The sequence below is a fragment of the Strongylocentrotus purpuratus genome, unplaced genomic scaffold (assembly GCF_000002235.5).
Source record: "Strongylocentrotus purpuratus isolate Spur 01 unplaced genomic scaffold, Spur_5.0 spur5_scaffold_14, whole genome shotgun sequence".
Taxonomy (NCBI): Eukaryota; Metazoa; Echinodermata; class Echinoidea; order Camarodonta; family Strongylocentrotidae; genus Strongylocentrotus; species Strongylocentrotus purpuratus.
This window is the reverse complement of record NW_022145599.1, coordinates 36,995,288-37,020,639: the sequence shown is the minus strand read 5'-3', so window position 1 is coordinate 37,020,639 and position 25,352 is coordinate 36,995,288. Positions and strand designations below refer to the sequence as shown.

The window sequence follows — 25,352 nt, the reverse complement described above, 5'->3', positions numbered from 1 at the left end:
CTCAACCTTCTCTTTAAATCCCTAAACATATAACTGACCATCGAGAAGGGATTTTTTTTATTTTTTATTTATTTATGCACTACACACTGGCATTGCACTGCACCCAAGCTAAGTTAACATATTGTCCATGGTTGCTATCATTATTCAATACTGCCATTATAATTGATTCCATTAATGCACCGTTTATCAAAATCAACCAAATATAAAAGATATCTCATATTTTGTTGTGCATGTAAGTATACTGGTGCCTGTGAAACATTATCATCACTACAAGCCCTTTTCTCTTTTAATAAATTATTTTTTAAAACCAAATAATTGATAATCATGTATGTGATAAATACCACATAAAATGTATGGACTGCATTTGTCTATCCAACTGGATAAGAAATCTCGTACAGAAATCTTTTAGCAATTACACATGGTTAAGAAAAAAATAAACCCTGATCTAACAGTTGTTTTTAAATTTATTAAAATTACTTCTTAATAATAAATAGCCATATCTATTGTATACACACTCTAAATCTGTATGTCTAATGCATCAATAACCACTTTGAGGCGGTTCTGTGTACTATTTCCAAGATGATCTATAGCTGGATAATTTCTTTTGAAATAAGTTATGTAGGCAAGGCAACTGCAGCATTTTCGGGGTGCCAAAAGCTTGTATATCGCTTCTTGCATAGAAAGCAAATAAAATATTCCCTATTTGCAACATATACAAACAGATAAATCAATGTGATATATCATTATACATTTACTGGTAGATAGAAACATTTTATCATCTTCCCAATTTTGGAAGTAAAATTGATGTTGGAAAAATACATAATATGCTGACAAGTTCAAGTTTTTCAGAATAGAAGCTGTGTGTGTTATAATTTGGTTTACTGATTAAGCTAACAAACATAATGGTTACTCCACGAAGCAAAAGACTGATACAAAATCAGTCACAGTATGAATTCATCAAAGCATGTCATGATTTACATCACCCCTCCTAAACCCTACACATCCAGTGAATCAAACTTGGGCAAGCACTGCATGTCCATCGTGCATGATGAAAGGTAATAAAGCACCTATCAAATAGCTTTGCAAAAATAAGGGAACAATGACCAAAGAATCAAGTAAATGAATTGGAAACAAAAAAATCTTAATAAATTGAAATCTGTAGCAAATATATATGCATTTTTCTTTAAAATCAAATAGCTATGAAGAACAAAGCGACTACCTACATGCACTAAACAGAAATGTAAAATGATTGATAAAACTCAATCTTACATCACAGAGTTTAGTTCTAGAAGATTCACAAGAAAGTTTAGTTAAAAGAATCATGAATTATAGATACATGTACCACTTGATGCATAATTAACATTACAAGATTGCTAAGTTATCTAACTTGGTCACATGATTTTGAATACTGCATGGATCTTGTTATCTTTCAAAGTCACATTGAAGACCAACACACATGATTTCTTACATCTTTTGTCCTCTTCTCCTTGTTTTACATGGAAGCAAAATAAGAGTTTACAATGTTTCATCACAATTGCTTCTTATATCGGACAGCAATGAAATCATTCCAGCTCAGTACTTTAAATAAAAATCAACACATCATAATTAAAACCTGTAAATTTCAGCCCTACAAGTGTTAATTATAAAAATTGTCCTTTCGCCTGATAGAGCTTCATGAATTATCTCTAAGTAAAGGTTTAGCTGAAGATTAGTAACCCAATATAACCTTCCTTCATTCCTTTCATATTTCCCCTTTATTTAATTTAATCTCGTCCTTGCCCCACTCTCCATCAAAATCCAAACCCCCTCTCCACCGGTATATTGTAACATCCAAATCTCTCACCCTCTGTTCCATTTTGAAATGGTCTTCTTCAGCAGAAATTACATCATGCCCGGTATAAAATTAATACCTGAATTTGTTTTTCTCCTTGTTTGATCCATCCTTTCAGCTACCATCAACGAATACATGTCTGATCATTCTTTGGCTACATCATCTTGTATCTACCACCACCCTTGACTACCAACATCCTTGACTGTAACTTCCTACCAACCATTAGTCTTGGTTTGTTACCCCCACTGCCTTTACTCCGCACCCTAGAGTCCCTCATATCTGGGTGTCTCATTACCCCTCCTACCGGCCATCAGTCTTGGTTTGTTACCCCCACTGTCTTTACTCTGCACCCTAGAGTCCTTCATAGCTGGGTGTATCATTACCCCTCCTACCAGCCATCAGTCTTGGTTTGTTACCCCAACTGCCTTAGCTCAGCTCCCTAGAGTCCCTCATAGCTGGGTGTCTCATTACCCCTCCTACCAGCTATCAGTCTTGGTTTGTTACCCCCACTGCCTTAGCTCGGCTACCTAGTGTCCCTCATAGCTGGGTGTCTCATTACCCCTCCTACCAGCCATCAGTCTTGGTTTGTTACCCCCTCTGCCTTTACTCTGCACCCTAGAGTCCCTCATAGCTGGGTGTCTCATTACCCCTCCTACCAGCCATCAGTCTTGGTTTGTTACCCCCACTGCCTTTACTCTGTTTCCTCACCATAGTATCCCTGCAATGCAACAAGAGAATGCATGAATAGTAACAAGGACCCTACTCATCAAAATCATTCAATAATTTTCTTCCTACAAGTTTAGAAAAAAACAGCACATTCAGATCCTTCTACACTGAAGAAATCACTGATGTGTGTTGACACTCATCTAAAAAGCAATTCAAAGGAAAGACTAATCACTAAAGCCCTGACATATGTTGAGTTGCCAAATTGCGCTCAAAGCTTACAAGGACTTTCTTAATAACTGGTGTCCCATTTTCTGCACCTGAGTCAAGAGTTTATTGACTCAAAGCTAATAAGCAAAGGGCAAGGATGTAACCTCGCCATGTCAAGACTGAAAGTCAGGGGATAGAGTCATTCTTTACAATAACCATATTTTCATACGGAAAAGCTACTATAAAGTAGAATAAGATGATGGAGAGTTGCAAAAGTGTGTAAAGAATCTTTCTGTTGGATTTCCTTATCAATTCATATCATAGAGACTGGTATTGTATTGCTCTGTACATCTGTTGACTACTGACAATTCTGAACACAAGTCTATACTCACCCAAAGAATGGTATCAATGATATGAGGGTTTCTTTGCTAGGTGTCTCTGTAAGCTCAAGGGAGTTCTGAACGCAGAAATTGATAACCAGTCTCAGATAGTGCTGTAACCTTTTCCGCCTTTCTTCAACAAACTTTGTATCCTATTGAATCAAACAACAAAAACTTGACTAAAGCTCACGACATGAACAATTGGTGATCCTTTTCTTGATATTTACTCAGGCAACATTACCTCTGAGCTATGTTTTGTTATAGAAATAGAATTGGGCCTTGCAAATGGGGTTTGGGTAAGGGTTAACTTAAGGGGTTGGGGTAGGAATAGTTTGGGTTCGGGAGTTATTGACTGCAACGTAGTTGCCACAAGCCACCAAAGCATATTTCATACAATCTCATCATGTTGGTTAAAATAGAACATTTAGACGAACCCTGAAACAGTGGTGTACCAGATTAATGTTTAAAGATAAAGTTGAGTTCTGGTCATGTGATTGCATTGTGAAAGAAACGGTGTGGAATCTATCAGAAAAGGTTGATCATCTAGTATATAAGTATTCGTGTGTATTGCAAGGTTCTGGAATCATCAAAATGATCAGAAATTTGGCCAAATCTTGGCAAAGTTGCAAGCACTGTACACAGAATGCTGTATATGGGACCACACAAACACATGGCAAAAAAATCCTATCCAGATTTTTACGATGTTTCATGTCATATTTAGAATATGAAGGCATTTGAAGAGCCATGCTTTTCAGGGAACATGTTTAATCTGATGTTCTTCCACCCTTGCGTAATAACAGTGATAACTCTCACAAATTATTTTTTACCTCTTTCCAGAACTCAACCTTCTCTTTAAATGAGCCACATTTGTAATATTAGTTCCTTTAAGAGTACAGACCAACAAAATATAAATCCTCAATTCTCTCATTAATCACAAATGATAGAAAACGAGCATCATGGAAAGGTTCTACAACCACATGGAGAGCCCATTACTAGTTTTCTATTTCTTGTAATTAAAGCTTTGGTGTTTATGACAAATTGAGGAGGATGACATTTATGTTGCTTCTATCTTTTTATGGTGATGATGATGATGGCTTCTTGTATGTTATTCATATAACTCTATAAATGCCTAGATTAACCCTTACCCTTTGACATGGTATATGGCAGCAAACATAATGGGTATTGAGCCAAGGCCTATCTCGCACTATTTCTACAATCAAATCTATAGTGAAAATAGTGCTTTATTGTGGAATCAGTTAATATGGTTTCAGTCTATACGAAACCATCCTACAAGTATGAATGACCTGTTTCTTCAAGTTACTTTTAAAATAGCTTCAATGTGAGATTTATACTTGCACTATTCATTTGGGCACTCGACAAGCACAAGTACAATAATAAGCCAACGGCGGTCTGTACTTAACTGGAAGAAGAAGAGGAAATGGAAGATGAGCCTACCTTGTTACCGACGGCCTTCTTTGGAGGGAATTCAAACGTGTTGATGACAGCATTAGATTTCTTCATCTTGATATGGAGCTCTCTGAACTGAGAGTACCGACGATAAACATTCCATTCATCATCTCGGATACGTATGTAGATCTGTCAAGGAGAAGAGTTAAACGGTAATGGAAGTAAAAAGACAACTGAAATAAAATTTTCTATTTGTATCAAGATATTTTGCTGTGCTATCCAGCATTTTTTCATAAATTTAAGAGTAGATAACTGAAAGGAACACAGATCAAGAAAAATTTAAGGTCTTAGGTATGAATTCTTCTTACTCCAACAGCTCCCCTTACAACCACCTCAGAGGTTCACATAGAAATCACAGACCCACAAAATAGAGCTAAGCTAACAAGGCTTTACAGAGGGAGGGGTGTGCTTGAGGGGTGAAGAAAGAGGGATGAGAGGTGAGCAGGAAGGAGGGAGGAGGGAGGAGGGAGGAGGGATAGATGGAGACCTACCTGGTATACGTGGAACGCATCTTTACCCTTCCCTCTCAAGAAAGCTGATGGTATCCATAGATTGATAAGAGCTCTGGTTGCTGGAGCTAACGACGCTCTACAGAATGAGAGGGAGAGCACAATAAGGGGCTAATCAATGAAGTTCAACATTTATATACACCACAGTCCATTACACATGTTTGATGGAAATATATTTAGGGATTCAATGATAATGAAAACATCAGCTAAGTAACACATGCGGGTAAAATGAAAATAACTCTTGTACTTTAAATAATACTGACAAATGCATTATTCACAGCACAACCCGCATGCCATTTATTATTTTTGTCATCACAATTATTATCAAAAATGATATCGCTTGTGACATTCCTTTGACTCGCAATGTATGGTCAACAAGGGATAAAAGATCACAACGTTTCGTGTGCCACTGCAACACTTTGTCAGGTGATAAAATTTTTTGTAAGCAAGCGTTTTTTGACACAATTTTTGATAGAAGAGATAAGACTTACGTTTCTGAATCTGGCGAGTTAAGCTCGGAGTCTGATCTATCTTCTGGTAGAGGTCCTCTAAGGTCAACCAATTCATCTCTTAACGTCTTGATAAGATAATCTTTAGCCTTGAGCTGTCTGGTTAGATAGTCATTGAATTCCATCAGCTCACCGTGCATCTCAGCAACCTGTATTAACTTGTGTTCATACTGCTGTGCTTGCTCGCTAGATGGATGGAATACAGAAAACAGGGGAATGTAAACATATTAATAATAATAATAATAGGCATTTGTATAGCGCCATCTATCTAGTTAATTCTATTCCGAGGCACGCTATTTGATTATTACCCTGGCTTTAGCTTAGCTACCATTACAGTGCTCTAGCATTTCAAGGAATCAATTCCTGCCAGTTACTCATTTACCTCACCTGGATTGAGTGTGGCAAATGTAGATTAATGCCTTGCCAAAGGACATTAGTGCCATGCCAGGGATCGAACCATGACCTTTGTATTTCAAGTCAAGTGCTTAAACCACTAGACTACGACACTTCTACAAATAATGACGTAATAATGACCAGGGCTGATAATGACCGATTCAAATATCTAAATATTAAGTACAATAGCTAGCTCAACAATAGATGACTTGGAACCACACGGTCACGTAGTTGAGACTGATTCAAGGGACGGTACAAAGGAACAGGACATCAATCCTCATTTACCAAGTCCTATATTTCTTCAGAATTTGCATTTGAGTTGATATAATTTCACATGTTTATGTACATATTTAGATCTGTGTAGTCGTGTTGGCAGATTGAGCATGGACTCTTAAAATTTACTATCAAATGTAATGTCTTATCATGCATAACGTCATAACTTTTCCAAGACGCAGCTTCCAACTTCTGTCACTTTACTCTCAACATTGACTTAAATCAGCGCATAACCTGCTCAACTTAATCATATTGACAGGAAGAAAATGAATCATATGCTGTGGTTCACAACAGTATGTTGTTATCACTCAAGACATGCTTCATACACAGTACTTTGTTGTTATAATAATTCACAAATAGCAGCGTTTAAAATCATTTATCTTTTGATGAGATAATAAGTTACCACTTTAATAGCCTCTATTACAAAAGTAAGTGTCATACCTGTAATCTATAAGACCTTCCTTAGGTTCCGGTATCGCTGGTTGAATATCTTCCGGTCTGATGCCAGGTAAACCTGAAAGGAATCAAGATGAGGTAAACAGGAAATAGTTCTCAATCCTATTCAAGGTTACATCAAACAAACTCACACACTGGCTGTAGCAGGACGAAGCAAGCATCAACATGTATGACAAATATGGTCTTTGGAATGCATGCAAACAGCTGTTGTTCCCTCATACTTGAAGAAATTCTACTTAAAGCAATAGAAGCTTGGAGTGAAACTGAGATATAAAGCCAAATTAAAGTACCGTACATACAGCCCTATTTTTGCTCAATTCATATCTTCAATCCTGCAAATGAGAATGGAATTATTCACTCGGGATTTATACATGTAGCATAGAAGTCTTTGCAGGCACTGAAAACATATCCATAATACTCAAATATTTTATTTCAAATTTTCAGTTTTACAAACCCTCTATTTGACTTGCAAGCATTTTTACATGAACCAGTACCGGATCATACATGCTCTGTGTGTGTGTGTACAAAAGTCACGGAGGGGTTAAGCGTACTATCACAGGGTTTTGGCATTCTCTCATTTGACCCTCAGACGCAATGATAGATCGAGATGCTCCTTGTCATGTGATATAGTTTTGACCAATCAGTGAATAAAAATCTACCTTCTATAGCTCCCATAGATCCTTCTCTTCTCAGCATCTGAACTGCAGCTACATACTTCTTCAATTGATTCTTCAGTAATTCATTTTCCCTGTTAGATCAAATCATCAAAAGAATCGGATTAAAAATTGCCATCATCATTTTGCTAACAGATTATCATGCAGTAGCATTAAGGCATTTCCACTTAGGCATTACAGAATTATATAGATTATTCACAATACATTATCAAGGCATGGATTGACAAGATATTACATTCCACAGTATACCATAGAACCGGCAATCAATGTCAACATGGAAAAACAAGCCTTAGGATTAAATCATTTCTCTAAAATCTAACTTACCATACTGTTAATTAACATAAAAAAATATCAACCTTTTTAAAAGACAAGTTCTTTCATTATAATTAACTGTACTTGATCTTAAAGATTACAAAGCTTACATTCATCTTTCATACTTCCTTATGTAAAGATATAATGTGTTGTATCTGAAATACCTTGTAAGAGCCTGTACTTGTGAGTCTAACTTATCCTGCGAGTCATGACTTTTGACCCTTAGTTCCTCTAGTTGACCTCTAAGAGATGCTGAGTGTTCCATCTCACTGTCTAACAGAGCACGCAGTGATCTGTAACATGACCATAAGTTTATTTTATACATGAATTCTTTCTACAAGATTTAACAGATGCAAGTAATTTGAGGTATCAGCAACCTGTAAATAGGGTTTCACATTATACACAGAATATGTCCTACAAATAAATACATATATATAATATTATATGTAAAGAACAATTTCATATTTCTGCATGTGTTTGTGATGCAGATTATCAAGTAAATAAATGTACATACATGTACGATTATGAATTGAACAACTAATTACCTTTCAAAACTATATTACAGAGCAGACTATATATGCAGCTCCCTTTTACAGAGACTTTAAGTCTTTGAAGCTTTAAAGCCCCACTGCACTACTTATAGTTACTTGCGCTCTCTATATAGCAAACAATGCCTAATCGGTGCCTGTTAGTCCCCTATGACCCTCTTTTTATTATGCTGATTGAGAGCTGATTTGATGAGATAACCATCTGTCAGTGAACTTGCAGGGTGGTCTAATCCCCCCTGGCAAAACTACTACAGATGGCCTTTAAATAACAGTCAACTTACCTGTTTTTCTCTTGTAGATCATCATTACGATTCATAGTAGCAAGAAGTGCTTGCCTCAGGTCATCTGTTTGGAAGCAAGCAATCATATCAATACATCTGTTGATGTTTTTATTTTACTGATGTTTTAAAAAAGAAAATGTACAAGATCATCAATACACTTGTCTTTCCCTTTATGAGCATGCTACATAGATTATTTGTATAGCGATATATATCAATAATGTAAGTCAGTCATTCGTGCAAGATTTTGATCTTTACAGAACAAAATAAACGACCTGTCATATATTAGATGTACATTGTACAAGGCTTTGTTCATTTCAAATGTTTTAATTGCGCCAAAAAAGAAAAAGCCTACGTATAACTTGTGATGAATACCATATGTAAGAACAGCAAATTAACATTGATTGAGGCAGACAGACATACAGACAGACAGAGAAAGAGAGAGAGGGAAAGAGGGGGGGGGGGGGGGGGGAGAGATATAGAAAGAAGGGGGAGAAGGATTCAATTACCTGTAGACATGTCAGATGCAAGTCTCTCTGTCTCTTCTGTTCTACCAAGTTCTCCCAAAGAGCTTCAATATAAAAAAAAAATTAACATTGTAAATAACAAAAATAATCAGTGCCGCTCTGAAAAAGTAAAACAGAAATAAATCTTGAATGTAATATATTTAAGCAACAAAACAATACATATAACTACATTTAACGCTCCAAAACATTCATGTTTGTAGCTGAATATCTACTATTGATATAGCAAGTGTTGAATATACATATACATGTACACATACAGGTGTAGGTGCAGATGAACATATATAAATCTGATTATATTGTCTGCTTTATTAAAGCAAGAAAGGTATTAATTCTGCAGACAATATTCACAATTGTGTTTTAAAATTTAAAGGTTTTATACATGACATGTTAGAAGATTGTCTAGCTTGCTATTCAATGGTCACAGGATATATACAATTCCTACCTGTCTGTGAGACCTTTCTGTGCCATAGCTAGACCCAACGCAGCATTCTCTGTCTCAGCACCGAACGTTAACACACTGGAATCATTAGACTGCATCTCATCTAGACAACGATAATAACAACAAATAAAATACTTGTTCTTTACCTTGATATACAGTAAACCAAAATAACCTAAACTAAGCCACTCACCCCTCTCAGCTAAATAGCAATAAAAACAAATAGATGGATCTCTTATCACAAAATTTCATTAAAGCCCTACTGTACTACTTGTAGCTACTTGCGCCCTCTATACAGAAAACAATGCCAAATCGGTGCCTGTTGGTCCCACATGATCCCCTTTTTCTTATGTTAATTGAGAGCTGATTTGATGAGATAACCACCTGTCAGTGACCTTGCAGGGAGGTCTAATCCCCCTGGACAAACTAGTGCAGACGGGCTTTAATACATGGTAATGCATGGGACAGTGTACCTTTCCCTTGCCATATGATAACCTAAACTTAACATTGAAGAACCAATCAATCAACCTGCAGGAGAACATACCTTGTGCGACAGGAAACATGGCCTCATCAGACTCCTCACCAAGTAGATGGAAGCTTCCTTTACTCAACGCAGGACTCATCCTATCCATTGATTCTACACTAGCTCTCTTGGTAGATGTTGAAGACTCCTCATCAGCATTCGCATGATCAACATCACCATCTCCGTTTGACAGTCTCTCTCCAGCTCCAAATGTATCATATATACTCCTGGTTGTTGTACCTTCCGGAGTGGAGATGGTGATATCCTGACGCAACTGATCGCTGACTTCCGTCGCATCAACAGAGTTCCGTAACTTCTCGTACTGTGCTAGCGTGGATGTTTCTAGTGGGGTCGAGGGTGGGGTTTTGGCCGGGAATGAGGAGTAGAGCTCCCGTGAATGGAGTGCTGGATCCCCGCCCCCTCCATTGGATGTGACGCTACCATTGACAAGCGCCCTCTGTTGACGAGTGATCTCCATCTCATGATTCTTCATTGAGTTGCGTATTCTCTGGTATTGATCAAGATGAGACACATCTTGAGGAGTGGAAGGGGGCGTGGTCGCAGGAAAGGACACCGGGAAGTCTTCAGATGTTGACGAATGGTCCCTGGATATATCTACTTCATTATCATTAACATCACTCCTAACTACCGGTGTCTGCCCTCCAGCGGGTTGTACGGCTAACGAGTCAGTTAATCTTCCACCACTACTACGAGCAGATTCTGTCTCTTTATCAGATCTCAGTGAAGATGAACTACTTTCAATAGCACCGGACATAGATGAGCTTCCACTACTGAGACTAGAGCTTCCTACTCCTAGCGCTGAGAACCGTCCTAGATCACTACTTGGGGCAAAATCTTGTGAACTATCGTGTGATTCTACTGAATCATTGCGTCCTGTATCAACCAGGTTGACTTTAAATGATGGAGATCCTACTAGTACTGATGATGATGATGATGATGATGTTCCTTGATTGTCATTGAATGATACGATAGAGACGGAGCCTTTCTTCTTGCCTTTCTTCTTCTTCTTCTCCTTATGACCTGAAAACAACAGAGAGAAAACAATCACTTCTAATATCAGGCATGTATCTTAAAACAATGACTGAGAACTTATGTGAAAGTAGATACAAGTAGGAGAAGAAGGAAATACATGATCATGTATCAGCGCTTATTCAAATGACTAACTATTATATTTTTGTTCAATCATATGTTATTCCCAATTCCTTTACATTCGTTTTCAGATTCAGATTCAGAAAAAAAGTCCCTTGAGATGAATTCACAATAATAGCCATTGTATGCATGACATAAGACAAAATGGCGGTCAAAAGTCATACTTTAGTGTTCAGTCACACGCAAATGATAATAATAATAGTAATACAAAACCTATCTCTTCAAATCACAATCTCCATGTACATTACAGGAACAACAGTTATATCAGCTACCTTCTGCTGTTTTGTTGTCTCACAATCACTTTACATGTTTATCTTATGGTAACATATTCAATTATTTATATATATTCGCTCCATGTCTTCTAAGAGTGATTGCTTAGTCTAGTCCTACAGACCTTGTGTTGCAGCACTTGCTACTATGACAGGTTCTGGATCCTGGTCCCGTATGTTCTGGGCCTGGACCGTCTCAGGAGCTTGGATGAACGATGAGAGAGACTCAAACGCTGAAGGCTAATAAACCACAGATAGGAGAATCAAGTATTAAAGAATAGGATGACTTGCAAATTAAGAAATGCTGCTTTGATATGCCTTATGACAATTTCATTATATCAATTGATTTCTATTCTAATTTTACAAGATAATAATGGCTTAATCAAATAACAAGATAACAATATTAAGAACTATATTATCTGCTAAGAGCTAGCAGGGCATTACATGTAACTCCTATTTTATCTGAGTTAACGATCCTCTTGCTCTCAGCAGACGATATATAATTACTGGATAATTAGTCACACAAATAGTTAAATAACCCCCACCCAACCCCCCCCCAAAAAAAAAAATTTAAAAAAATAAAATAAAAAAATAAAAAAATTCTTCATTGACCCTTAAGTGTCTTTTTATTCTTCTCCTCTCTCTATTTCTCTCTTTCATCTCTTTCAATTACGATGCCCCAACCTTATGAATTCCCAAATAATTCATGGGTGAATTTGATTTCAATATGTCATACGATGTATCTTGACCTCTACACTATTGTGGGCAATTATGTACAAAGTGTCTATTCCTACCACACACATCCTTTTTCTCACTTGTACATGTATATTTCCTCTATAAGCGAAGAATCTCTTGATATGACTATTGACTAATGGAGATTCATATATCGAGAGATTTCTCATGCAAGCATGAGATAAATTGATTTCATGTCCTATACGATAAATTAAATCGCCCTATGTAATATTTACATGAATGGCTTGCAAACCATTCACAGACAGGAACAGATAATTTGCAATGTAACTGTAATATCATTAGGGGGTGTGTATATATACACTGTTTACTCTACAATTCACAATATTTGCTTTAAAACTGTGCCAAAGGTTATAAAGAGGTTCAAACTGCACAGTGTATTGTATGTGTTTCATACATGTATACAAACAATAGTATAATCTGTGGACAGGCATAAACTATATGAAGCTTGGACTCGGAGTGAGGAGGAAAGAGGGGTCTCAGAGATGAAGATATGGGACATGCACAAAACAACTATCATATTAGAGAGGGAGGAGTTACTGGGACAGCATGGGTGATACAAAAGAAAGAAAACATAAGATGTTGGAGAAAGAGTGACAGAAAGAAAACACAAAAGAGATTTGTTTAAGTCAGAGTAACTGATAGATGAAGTTCATGTACATGTGTACAGTAATGTTTCTAGATGTATGTAGGTACGAGAGAGAAAGAAAGGGAGAGAGAAAGAAATAGAGAGAGATAGAAAGGGAGAGAAAGAAACAAACTGGATTTAAAAAAAAAACAATATATATGTACATTGAACTGAGTGAGAAAAGAGAGATCAGTTGGGAGAAAGAAAAACAGACAGAGACAGATGAACCATCAGACAGAGACAGATGAACCATCAGACACAGAAAGAGAAAGAGAAAGAGAAAGAGAAAGAGAGAGGGAGAGAGAGAGGGGGAGAGAGAGAGAGAGAGAGATAGAGAGAGAGAGAGAGAGAGAGAGAGAGAGAGTGAGAGAGAGAGAGAAAGGGGGAGGGGTAGTAAGATGATGTCTGAATGGGAAATAACACAGTATGGATGGGAAGGAAGCCAAATGTCTAGAGGTCATGCCAAAACACAAGGACATACATAACTTGGCAAACATTACAGAGAAAGAAATCATAACAAACCAAAGTTCCTTTCATTCTATATAGTCAAGTCAGTCATTGTGTCAACACATGTACCGGTACTCAATTTCGTTCCCAGAATCAGAGGGGAGTAAAACTTCATAAAAAATTGAGATACTTCAGCCTAAGCATAAGAAAGTTATGTCATTTTGAAAGTTGAGATCAAAAATAATATGGAGATCCTCCCACAAGAATAGCAATTAGGTCACTCTGCCACATTAATACAAACAATGACTGTTCTTGTCTCCTACAACTAGTAGACAAAGTTTTACATGTCTTTTGATAAATTTTCACAAAATATACATATTGCATTGGCATCACGCATTTTGTTTTTTACTTTTCAATAGATCTGTTATTAAATTTGTTAATGAAATTACATTGCATGACAGCATCGAAGCCAAGTTTCTGATTATTATTTGGCAGGAGATAGATGCACTTGTAAGGGGATACTTCCAAATTGCCTAATGTACATGATTAAAGGTACAATGTACATGCACATGTTTTTCATGAAGTATTCTACAACCTACACTTAAAATCAAAGCGGTATCTGGATGTACCTACATGTAGATGAGAGAGAGAGAGAGAGAGAGATAGAGAGAGAGAGAGCTAAGGGAAGGGTAGAGGGCTCCACGCTGTGAATACAAAATTAAATTAAACTCCTAAGAGTACTTTTTTACAGACACACAACCCATAACTATTAAAAAGCTCCTGAAAACAAGCGCGTCTTCAACAATATATTGAAGACAGGGGTATTTGATGTCGAGGGGATGAGTTATTCCAAAGCTTTGGAGAGGCACAACTGAAAGCAAATCTCCAAAAATTACTTTTTTTTGTGTGTGAGGTAGCTTTAGAAGTAGCTAGTCCTGTGTACTTTGTAAAGTAAAGTGTTCATGTGATGGGCAATCAATTGACACTTGGCAAATATCATTAAGAATGAAGAGACAGCTTTCAGTATGGCTTGAAGAGGTTGAAGTCTAATCTAACCACCACTTACTGTAGCTGTGATATTGATCCTAATACCCTGTCTTTCTAGTAATACGTGTGAGCAAGGTTCATTACATGACAAGAGATACAGACAGTTCTACCAGGGTTACCTAAGCATCCTTCTTTAATTCTCAATATTTCCTTTTTACCACTTTTCGTATCCTCCTTTTGTGGTATTTTTTTCTAATGAATAAAACAACAGTTTCTACACAAGAATTGTAAGCATGAGATAGGCATGATTACACAAATTTGGTTAAACTTGAAAAACTAACTGAGTTGCTTTTCAAAAATGACTTATATATACATTCTTGTATGTAGATACATGTATCCAAATACAAGCATGAACTTGTCCTACATGTATCTTAATAATAATAATAATAAACCATTCTTATATAGCGCATATCACAAAAATAATTTTAAGTCCCTATGCGCTCAGAAAAAAGAAAAGAAGGGATAATAGCAGACATGAGGGAAGAGAAGAGAAAGAATAACTGCTTTGCCATAACATTGTACTAATTTAACAAATGAACAAACGTGTCTTTAAGAGCCTCTTGAAATTTTCTACTGTATCAACCTGCTGTAAGATGACTAGGTAATGTATTCCATAACTCTGCAGCTGCCAGTTGAAAGGATCTTGCACCATAGTAATTTGCTGATATTAAGGGAGGAACTAACAAGGATTTTGACTGAGAGCGAACTTGCCGGGAGATATTTTGTTATCAATCTTAAAGGTATTACTAATGAGACCTCTATGGACAATGAGGTATACTTTAGATCTGAGTCAGCTAAAAAAAGACTGCTGCAATCATCTCAGATGCTCCTGAAACTAAATCTCTACTGAGTCAATTAAAATGTAGTCTTCATTAAACTACATAAACATCTACAGTACATGCTGCAGGTTTCAACAGACTCTTGAGACAATACTAGCATCAATCATTGGTTGTCTATGATAAACAAAGCTAAGTTGCTATCAAATTAAAATATGATTGCTGAACACTGTATGAAAACAAACAGGGAATGTACTTGTATAAATGTAACGAATGGCTAAGGAATAGGACAGCCTTTTAAAAATTTCAATTAATGGCTTGGTAAGGTCAAGATTGTTCAAAATGTTACTTTGCTTCACACTTTGCAATGTGAACTCCTACTATGCTAAACTTAGAGAGCGTTGTATTTAAAACCAAACTTGAGGTATCAAACATTTTGGGGATAAGAAGATCAGTGTTAAAGGAGTTGAGAATGTAATTATTTTTAGTGTACATATTCCCCCAAATAGTAATAATAATGATAATAAAAAATATATGACGACGGATAGTCAACCTGTTTGAAACGTCGAGCCACTCATCCTCTCCAAGCGCTATAATTCTCCTGAGAACTATATGCTAAGAAAGATAACAAACAGTCCTTTTCAGGACTACACTCCTCCATGAAAGATTACAGAGTCAGAGTCCTTTTCAGGACTCCTCAAACCTCTCTCTCTCTCTCTCACACATGGTGCAACCGCAAACCTACTGTATAATAATATTACATTTATTAAGCGCCTTTTCGTTAGATACAAATCACATCAACAAGAAATACATGTACTTACAAACAAAGAAAGAGAACATTATCATACAAAGCTTACATTAATTACAAACAGAGAGGAATATTACAACAAATTAGAAAATATGTGTTTTCATACACCTCTTGAAAACTGTGAGAGTATGGCAATTCTTCAGTACAGGGTGTAAGTACATGCTAATGTTTGTCTGGGCTGATAATACAAAGTGTATACCAGTAACGCAAGTATCTTGTGGCATGTATACAGAGATACTCATCTAGCTAGAAGAAACCTGAGGGTGTTTCACAAAGATCCTAAGTCAAAATTAACTCTGGACTTAAACACTATGGAGAGCCATTTGTAGCCTTAAAATAAAATATATTCAAAGGTGAAAAGTATTTTAGGCTTTTTTTTATAAATTCCACATCAAGAACATGAAACCTCTTTAATAATAGAAAATATGAATGATTCAAATCAACATTCTATGCCTTTTAAAATAACTTTTACAAAATATTTTCCTAGATGCTAACGGCTTTCCATAATCAAGTCCAACATTAATAGAGATAAGTTCAACTTAGCATCTTTGTGAAACACCCCCCTGATGAAGTTAAAAAGTTAATCTCTCTTACCTGCTTAGTACCGTTTAGCTCTGGATTGTCAATGTTAATAGCAAAGAGAATAGATCCTAGACCTCTAGCCATGGTAGGCAGCATTGTAGATCTCTCCTCATCTAGTAAGAAAGCCCACGGCTCATAGTACTGTCTGGATAATCAAAGATAGAGATAAAGTTATGAATGATACTTATCAAGGAAGAGAGAATATTTCCAGACCTATGGTTGGTGCATGTAACATTACAAATGTTGATCTCTTTTAATTTTAAGGCTCTTGAAGGAAATAATGAAGTACTGTCTAGATGGTATTGTAATCAGAGATAGAGATGAAGTTTACACCAAGGTTCATAGTACTGTCTGAATAATTAGAGAATGAGATAAAGTTATGAATGATACTTAGCAAAGAAGAGAGAATAGTTCCAGACCTATGGTTGGTGCATGTAACATTACACATGTTGATCTCTCTAACTTTAAGGCTATGTAAAGCAAACAATGAAGGACTGTCTAGATGATAATCAGAGATAGAGATGAAGTTCACACCAAGGTTCATAGTACTGTCTGAATAATTAGAGACTGAGATAAAGTTATGAATGATACTTAGCAAAGAAGAGAGAATAGTTCCAGACCTATGGTTGGTACAATGTACATGTAACATTACAAATGTAGATCTCTCCTCATTTTTGAAAGCTCTGTATGGATAATACATGCAGAACTGCCTAGATGACATTTTAATCAGGGACAGAAATAAAGTTAAAAAAAGGTTGATCCCACATCAATTAGTGATTCTGCATACACAATGTCACCTTTCCTCATTTTACCTATTCACAAGTCAAGCAGACAGAAAGAAACTGTTTGATTTATAATTTATTAGTACATTTTTGCATTGATTAGCGCTAGTCTGGTTTGAAATTACATTTTGAACCCTGCTAGCTGACAATAATACAGCAGTGGAAAGTAAGCTCTACTTTAAAACAAAACATAATTTGAAGAAAAAAAAATCTTTTTGGCATATGGTTCAAGAATTACTGGATGACATTTAAACTCTGTCAGATTCATCCCCAAGATTTGAGTTCACTAACGTGCATTTTCTTTTTCTTTTTTAAAATTTATCTTGATAAGTTTTATTCGTCAGAAAACACAATGATTTACAAAATATGCGTTTCATCGTTTTGCAGAAAAATAATGAATAATCATATTGTTTCACACTTACAATCTTGTGGTTTTACATTTTAGTGTAACATTAAAAAACATAGCTTGATACTTCTGTATACCGGCCCAGCCGCACACACGATACGACCATCAGACCGACACTAAATGGAAAGAGAGAGGCCAAGAAGTACATTCTCTTAGCAGATGATATGCTTTTATCATCTCAAAGAAAAATACTTACTTGATGATAGCTGTAGCACTGAGTATCATATGCATGTATCTCTCCAGAGAGTGTTCATTGAGAGTGCTTCGGAGCCATGCACGACCACGCCCTGCATCGGTGGTTATATGCTTGAGGGCACTATACCGCTGGATCTCATGGGGCGTCAGCTGATCTCTTACTATGGGCCAGTAAACTGAATTATAGTGAATTGAAATAGAAGAGTTATTTGCTGGAACAATTTTCAGGGCACCTGTTTAAATGACATGGAGTGGTTAAATTTGCAAATAAAACAAACAACAAGGAAATATGTATTTACATATCAGTTTCAAGTGTTTAGGCTACACATATAATATACACTGTAGGCGCCTTTCATAAGATTTGTATCAGACCAGATTCAGACTTGAAATATATTTAGTTTATAACATGAATCTAGCATTCATGACATATATGTACTTACCTTATCGTAAATTCAAATATGTGAACTCACAAAAGGGTGCATTTTGAAACATGGTTTAACCAAAATCAGCCTTTCTAAAATTCATAAATTCAACCCACTTCCAAGGGTGTTTTGTTTCACATTTAAAGTGTGTGGATGCAAGGTGTATGGATAGTCTCCTGCGCCATGACACAAAGGTTCACAATTCGCAGATACATGCCCTATATCTAATTTACATGTGTAGTGTGTAGGGTCTGAAGTTATTTTCCCTGTAGACCACCATCTAGAACTGCTTGATGCTTACATGTATTTGCACACAAGCATTATATTATGTAACTTATTAAACTAATTTAACCAAAGCTGAAGTCAAAATGTTCCATTTACATACATGTATAACCATGTAACAGTACATTTGTATTTATTCAGGTCTGTGCCACACATTATCACAGAGAGCAATTTAAAAGAAAAGATGATGAAAATGTTTGTACATTATGTATCTACACATGTATCTAATGATACTCCCTTTAATTCATGCACAAAGCTCGGAAATGGTATTGTGGAATTGATACCATAAGCACAAGAATAGTGAAATAGAGAATACCTATTGAAGATTTACAATAGGCTATACAGTAATTACATTATTACAGTTAAAGCAATAATAAAACAAAGTAAAAATTAATTTGATACTCATTACGCCTACATGTACGTGAAAACACTCAACTGGGATTTAATTCCCACCATTTACTTTCTCTTTCTCTCTCTCTCTCCCTCTCTTTCTCTTTCTCTCTCTCTCCCTCCCCCTCTCTCTCTCTCTCTCTCTCTCTCTCTCTCTCCTTCCCTCTTTAAAGCATCCAATCTTCAATAGCTCATCAAAACCACTTCATGCCAATGAAACATGCCTTTAAGCACATACACTGTGCATGTACGGTATGACATAAGAGTAAATGTACAGAAACTGAAAGTCTTTATTAAAAAACAATTTTAAATAATTACCTGAAGAATTACTTGTACTCCTCAAGTTACATTGTCTTTCTAAACAAGGAAATGGACATAATTGTCTACATGTGTACAATTCATGCATTTTAAATTGTACATTGCACTAGTAGAATTTACAAGTAGTATGATGTATCCAAAAGAAAACGGTGCATTGATAGTTTTTCTTTGTTCTTATTATTTAACATGTACATTCTACACTTCTATCTTATCATTTTCATCATCATCATTTATTTAAGTCAGCATTTTTGCTCTTACGAGGGATTACCAGGTAATGACTTTCGCATCATGATGACACTCCCTCCCACGTACACTTCTTCTTATCTCTTTCTTCATCATATCTTTTCATGAAATCTTCAGTCTTCCTTTCCCTCTTATACCATCCACTACCAGATCCCACACTCTTTTCACTGGTCCATCATCATCTTCCCCTCTCAACACACAACCCATCCATCTCAATCCACTTCTCTTTACCACTTCCACCACAGTATCTTCCAGATCAAACCAAAGCTCACTTGTGTTCTTTCTATCGGACAGTTTGACACCACACATCTCCTAGCTGTACCGTGGCTCTTTACATGTAATTAGGGACTTTTAGATTTACACGACGAGAACGTGGACCGCCATGTGTGACACTCTTTTAAGGTAATGTGATATCCTTTTAAGGCACTGCCGGGCACGGCCCAGTGCCTTAACACAATGTCACACGTGGCAGTCCACGCTCTCGTTGTGTAAATCTAAAAGTCCCTATTATTAACCAGTAGACTACTGAATTATGTAGTTCCCATAGGCTTAATACAGGGACCACTCGGTTCCAGTAGGCAATGGATTAAGAATGAAGATGATGGTATCTAGCTCTTACCAGGTTCTGCATCTGTTTTGATGAGAGGTAGATTGGGCATAGTCAATCCAGTCATCTGCCTGTATGTAGTCAAAGATAAATAGTGGTAATAAGTAACAGCATTAATCATAAAGTAAAAAATAAATTGCCCATAGCCTTATATGTACATGCTGACATAAGATTTCTGTTGCATGCACATATTCACACAAAATTAGATATCACTGGACAGAATGTTGAAAAAAAATTGGCATTAACATACTGTAGATCTATTGAAAGAGTACAACATAATTCATGTTGTATGAGATCATAGTTTAACTCAACAACAAAAATGTAATTTCAAAAAAAAATTGGCTAGATCTTATATTATCCTAGGTTAGATTAATCTATTATATGTCTGTGATGGAAGAAAATAAATGCATATTGAAGTGGTATTATTAATTATTTTCATCTTTAGCTCAAACTATGTCACAACTGAAACAATTGTTGAAATATATCTATTTCTAATATACAGCTGCCTGACCTGTGTGCTCTGTACATTCAAATCATAACTGAATGGTGGAACTATGTTGATAACATGAAATAGTGATGATTAATCTTAACTGCCAAACGACAAGCATTAACCATGGCCTGGTGTCAAAATAGACTTCATGGAGTCTGAAGTAAATAGACTAACAATTAGATTGTCTGTGAATCACGCTAGATGGTTCTCAGAATTCAGGGTTTGTTCCAATTAAATCTATGCAACTCAACAGTAAATGCTTAATACACACAGCTCCCTTTACAGAAGCAATAAACAGTGGCAGCTCCAAACCTTGAGCCAACTTTTTATCTCTGTAACAGTTGTTTGTTTGAATACTCCCACAAATATCTAGCATTGTGTAAGTAGGCAAACATAAAAATGAAAAAAAAATAATGCTAATGATTGTACTATCTGCCATGTAAACATGTACCAGTAGGTTCTTCCGAACAAACAAAAAATTACTTGAGGAAAAAGTCACAAAATAGTATACATGTACATGCGTACGGCTGGAGTGTTTTAGCACTTACGGTATTTGCCGGCGTATAGGCCGCAGTATTTTTGGAAGAGAAAATATCAAAAAGTCGGGGTGCGGCCTATTTTTTTTTTTTTTTTTTTTTTTTTTTTTTTTTTTTTTTTTTAGTTTCGATTTATGGCGCTATGCCTGGCAATGTCTCCCAGCTCAGTAATCAGTGTGTTGACTCACCACTCAGAAACTTAAACAACACTATAATTTGACTGTCATCTTGGTTTGAAAGTAATCATTCTAATAGATCTCAATATGTAGTTTATAATAATAGTTCCTCAAATTTTTTTCTATAACAAATGGTGTACCACAAGGTACACCACTGGTACCATAGGTACTTTATTGTTTTTAATTCACATTAATGATCTTACACATTCTTCTAAAAACAACATTGTTACTATTATTTGTGACAAGTTTACAAGCACAAATCAGCGCCTTTAACTGCACCTCGATGTTAAATGAAGGTCCTTCCACGCGTGGGTTTTTGGCAGCAAAACAACAACAAAACCGGGGGTGCGGCCTATGCGGGGGTGCGGCCTTTACGCCGGCAAATACGGTATATAATATCCAAATAGGCGTTTTACCGGGTAGGTGAAAATATTTCCTATTAGTATTTAACTAATGAATTCATCGGCCTGCTGGCAGAAGGGCGTTAGCAACTCCAAAACTACTTTTCAAATTATTCGCATTTAAAAACTTGTTTTATATTTAAACTGCTTTCTGTCCGGAAAATTGGTTTAAAACTTAAAAGACTAATATAAATGTTATAGTAGAACACGGCCACAATTTTTTTCTTCAGAAATAAGTCAGTTTTATAAAAGTTTGTGGTAATTTTGTGCTAACGCCCTTTTGCTAAATGTTTCATTTTTGACCTGAAATTCGAGCTAACGCCCTTCTGCCACCCAGGCGACGAATTGTCTTTATTGAAAATTTCTCTTTAGTTGATTTTGATGAAGAATGCTGTCACAAGGAAATAGAAGTTGCATGATTTGCATCGTTATTAATTACCTCGCATAGTATAGAGATCATACAGTACATGTAGAGTATGGGAACATGATTTTCATGTCTTTCTCTCAGTTTACAGAAGTATGGATTACGTTATATACAAGGAACTAAGTGTTTATTCATGATCTGTTAATGTCATACTGATTAAAAGAAATGTAAGCAATGAAATGCTGTATAAACAATGATAAAAGTATGGAATTTAAAAAAAATTGTAGTTCAACTGCAGAGAAATATTATATGTTTTGGTAAAGCCAAACAATTATGAATTTAAAAAGTTCTCAGTATAAAGGTTGGAGTACCTACCAAAAATGGGAGTTAAACCTGCTTAACTCAATTGTCTTAATAATGTGACAGAATAGATTTATATTAATTTATTCATTCCTTTTGTGAACTAGTTATACAAAAAAAAACAAATCTTTAAACACATAAATCTTTAAATAGATAAATCTTGTGGTCACATTAAATAAATTGATTCTACTTTCCTTTGTGATTTGCTTATAAAAAGTTATGGCCTCAAGAGTATACTGTATTCAACTTTTTACATGATTTTTAGCTAATTCTGTAATGACATCGTTCACTGATGGGTGATGATCTCTCCTATCTCTTCAAATTTTGGAATATACATGTACCTGTAAGAGCCTTGTCTACATTGTTAACACTCATCTGAAACCAAACATGAAGATCACATACATCTTCAATTGGCAAACCTTTTACTAGTAGAAATTTATGTACACAGATTCTTCTTCTTCTTCTTTACGTGCCATATCCTGAGACTTTGGTGACAATGGAATGCAACAACTCTCTGTCCCATATTCTATGAAGTAATTCATTCTCCCTAAGATCAATTCCACTTTCAGAAATCCCACTCCTTAAGCTACTCATCCACAGAATCCTCCTTCTACCCCTACCCCTCCTCCCCTTGACTCTTCCAGTCAGTGCAAGATTTTCCAAACCATTCTTTTGAATAACATGATTAGCAGTCACTAACAAAGACCAGGTACTTACTGGAGAGCACTGAGCGGGTTGATAGAAGGCTTCTTGAGTCCATGGTGTAGCACCGCCTCATACTGAGCACAAAGACAAGAAACCCGACTGTCTGCATCCGTGGCAAGCTCTGAACGTCCACCAAACCTCACCTGACATTGCTTGACCGCATCAAGAAGACGATCTAGGAGGTGCTGTCTATCAGTAGAGGCTGGCTGAGCCATGGTCAAACTAAAATACATGTAGACAGAGTGCAAATACAGAAAGAAAGTTCATGTACATGTTCTAGATATAGACCCTCTAGGGTGACTGAAATTCATATTAGTATACATGCCGAATGGCACATAGCCTTGGTACCAATTAACAACAATAGGAATATAGGATTGACTGAGTAGATTCAAGAAGGAAACCTCTTAAGGTATATTTAACATGTATTCTTTTTTAGAGCCTAAACTTTTGTTAGATCACTTTCATTGCCCACGAAATTAAAAAAAAACAATTGAAATTTCTTTTTCGAACAGTTCTTTCAAAAAGATGTAGTATCAAATAAAAAGTTAAGGACCCTGTCATTCTATCGCACAAATACATGGTCATCAAAAATGTTTTTAAATTCTGCTTTCTTAACATAGAACTAATGAAAGATCAACAAAAGAAGAAACTTTCCTAGATTTCCTCAGATCTAGTACAGGACTTTTACTAGCCTTTGACGAGTTTAAAAAAAAAATTTTGTGTACCTGGTAGCTTAATTACTAAGGTCCCCATCCAACCCCCCCCCCCCCCCCCCCCATGGCCATGCCCTAACCTCATTTCATACACCTAGCTACCATGCCTACCACGCCTACTGACCAAGTTAAATCACTGAAAGTGAAATTTGCTTAGTAGTTCAATCAGCTACATTGTATATCATGGTTTTGGTGAACAATAGTTTGTTTGCATGCATGCAAGGAGGCCAATCGGCAATGGCGTGTGACGCTATGAAGCGCTACTGTGTGAAGTAAATGGTGGTTTCCTATGGCTATGTCATGATAATGGCATAAGTCTATAATCAATAGTACTCATACTAATAATAATAATAATACATAACATACTAGTCATACAACATGTCAGAAAGCATTGAAGTTCAATTTCATTTTCAAAAATTCTAATTTATATATCCTAGAATAGTCTAAATCTAAAAAAATTGACTAGACTCTAGATCTAGATTTAGATCTAGACCTCGGCTCTAACTGTTAGACTCTGGGCATTGCTATTCATCACTTTCAATTGACTTTCTAAATTCTCAATCTCATGTTCTTCTTCTTCCTTATTTGAGTACAGACCTCTTTACAGAGTATTATCAGAAGAAGACACAGACACATCAAATGGGTACAAGTCACATTAAACAAGCAAATAGAGTCTAGAATATACATATAACTGTGAGTGTGAGTTACATCAAAAACAAGTCTGTGTGTGCAAGACACACCGTCCCGCACAATTGCACAACATGTAAACAAAAGAAAAGACCAGTCACAGGCAATAAGGTGCAGCCACAGCCCAGGCACCGGCACAACATAGCGCACGACATGACACACTCCGACTCGCACAGTGCACAGTCACTCATCACCATCATGTTTGTTGCTTTATTCAAAGGTATTTCTCTCAAAAGAATGTTCACATATCCATTTTCTCGTAGATTAAGAATGTTTGAACCATACTTACGAATCTGTATATTACAAATGTTCCTCAAAACCCGATATTTATTCAGCAGAATTCCATCAAATGATGATCAACCAACACCTTCACTGAACACAGAACGGCCCCTTTTTGTATGGTATCTTCTAAGCGTCCAAATTTCGCACAGTATTACAAATCTATTTATTATATTCGGGGGCATGCATGCCAGGGGGAGGGGGTGGGTCGCCGCTATACTCCAAAGTACTATGACACTAGGATGATACATTGTTGTGTCGTTTCCTCCTCTATCTTTGCAGTTAATGAATTATTAAATCGATATTCATGCTGGAAATGTGAGGGAAAATAAATGCAGATATCCTAATGGATAATTAAAGACGTTTTTAGGTGATCAGGATTTAGGAAAACGAAGAGGATTATTAATCCTCAGAAAGGTACTATATAACTTGAGCTTTGAAAATGAAATACAATTTGATGGTTATAACTAATAATTAATGGTCAGGTTGAAACTTATTTTACCCCAGACAGTTAAAATACAGATTAATCG

The 25,352-nt window shown here is 36.2% G+C and overlaps 1 protein-coding gene across 2 annotated transcripts; it reads right to left on the bottom strand.

Annotated features, from left to right (window-relative positions):
• Positions 1-66: 66 nt before the first annotated feature.
• LOC581449 (sorting nexin-29) lies at positions 67-24,957 on the bottom strand. Of its 2 annotated transcripts, none has more exons than XM_030984885.1 (19): positions 24,833-24,957; positions 23,156-23,365; positions 20,124-20,182; positions 17,851-18,025; positions 16,479-16,611; positions 11,554-11,668; positions 10,011-11,030; positions 9,473-9,572; positions 9,013-9,074; positions 8,507-8,570; positions 7,842-7,970; positions 7,351-7,439; positions 6,677-6,749; positions 5,552-5,755; positions 5,043-5,139; positions 4,540-4,680; positions 3,097-3,236; positions 2,433-2,549; positions 67-2,080 (listed from the first exon to the last, which is right to left on the bottom strand). In XM_030984885.1, the coding sequence occupies exons 2-18, from the start codon at positions 23,356-23,358 to the stop codon at positions 2,447-2,449; spliced, it is 2,907 nt and encodes a 968-aa protein (XP_030840745.1). In that variant the 5' UTR covers positions 23,359-23,365; positions 24,833-24,957; the 3' UTR covers positions 67-2,080; positions 2,433-2,446. The 2 variants fall into 2 exon arrangements, 1 of the variants encoding a protein (XP_030840745.1); XR_004064055.1 differs by lacking the exon at positions 67-2,080 and adding an exon at positions 2,165-2,182 and having other exon boundaries at positions 2,359-2,549.
• Positions 24,958-25,352: the final 395 nt, after the last annotated feature.

What these genes read in the sequence shown, in the direction of transcription:
- LOC581449 (XM_030984885.1), bottom strand. Translation starts at nt 23,358, where the DNA reads ATGGCTCAGCCAGCCTCTACTGATAGACAGCACCTCCTAGATCGTCTT. An exon ending in AACCCGCTCAGTGCTCTCCA is followed by an intron (nt 20,183 to 23,155) that starts GTAAGTACCTGG and finishes GACTACATACAG; the next exon opens with GCAGATGACTGGATTGACTA. An exon ending in ATCTATGGGAGCTATAGAAG is followed by an intron (nt 6,750 to 7,350) that starts GTAGATTTTTAT and finishes GATTCCTTTCAG; the next exon opens with GTTTACCTGGCATCAGACCG.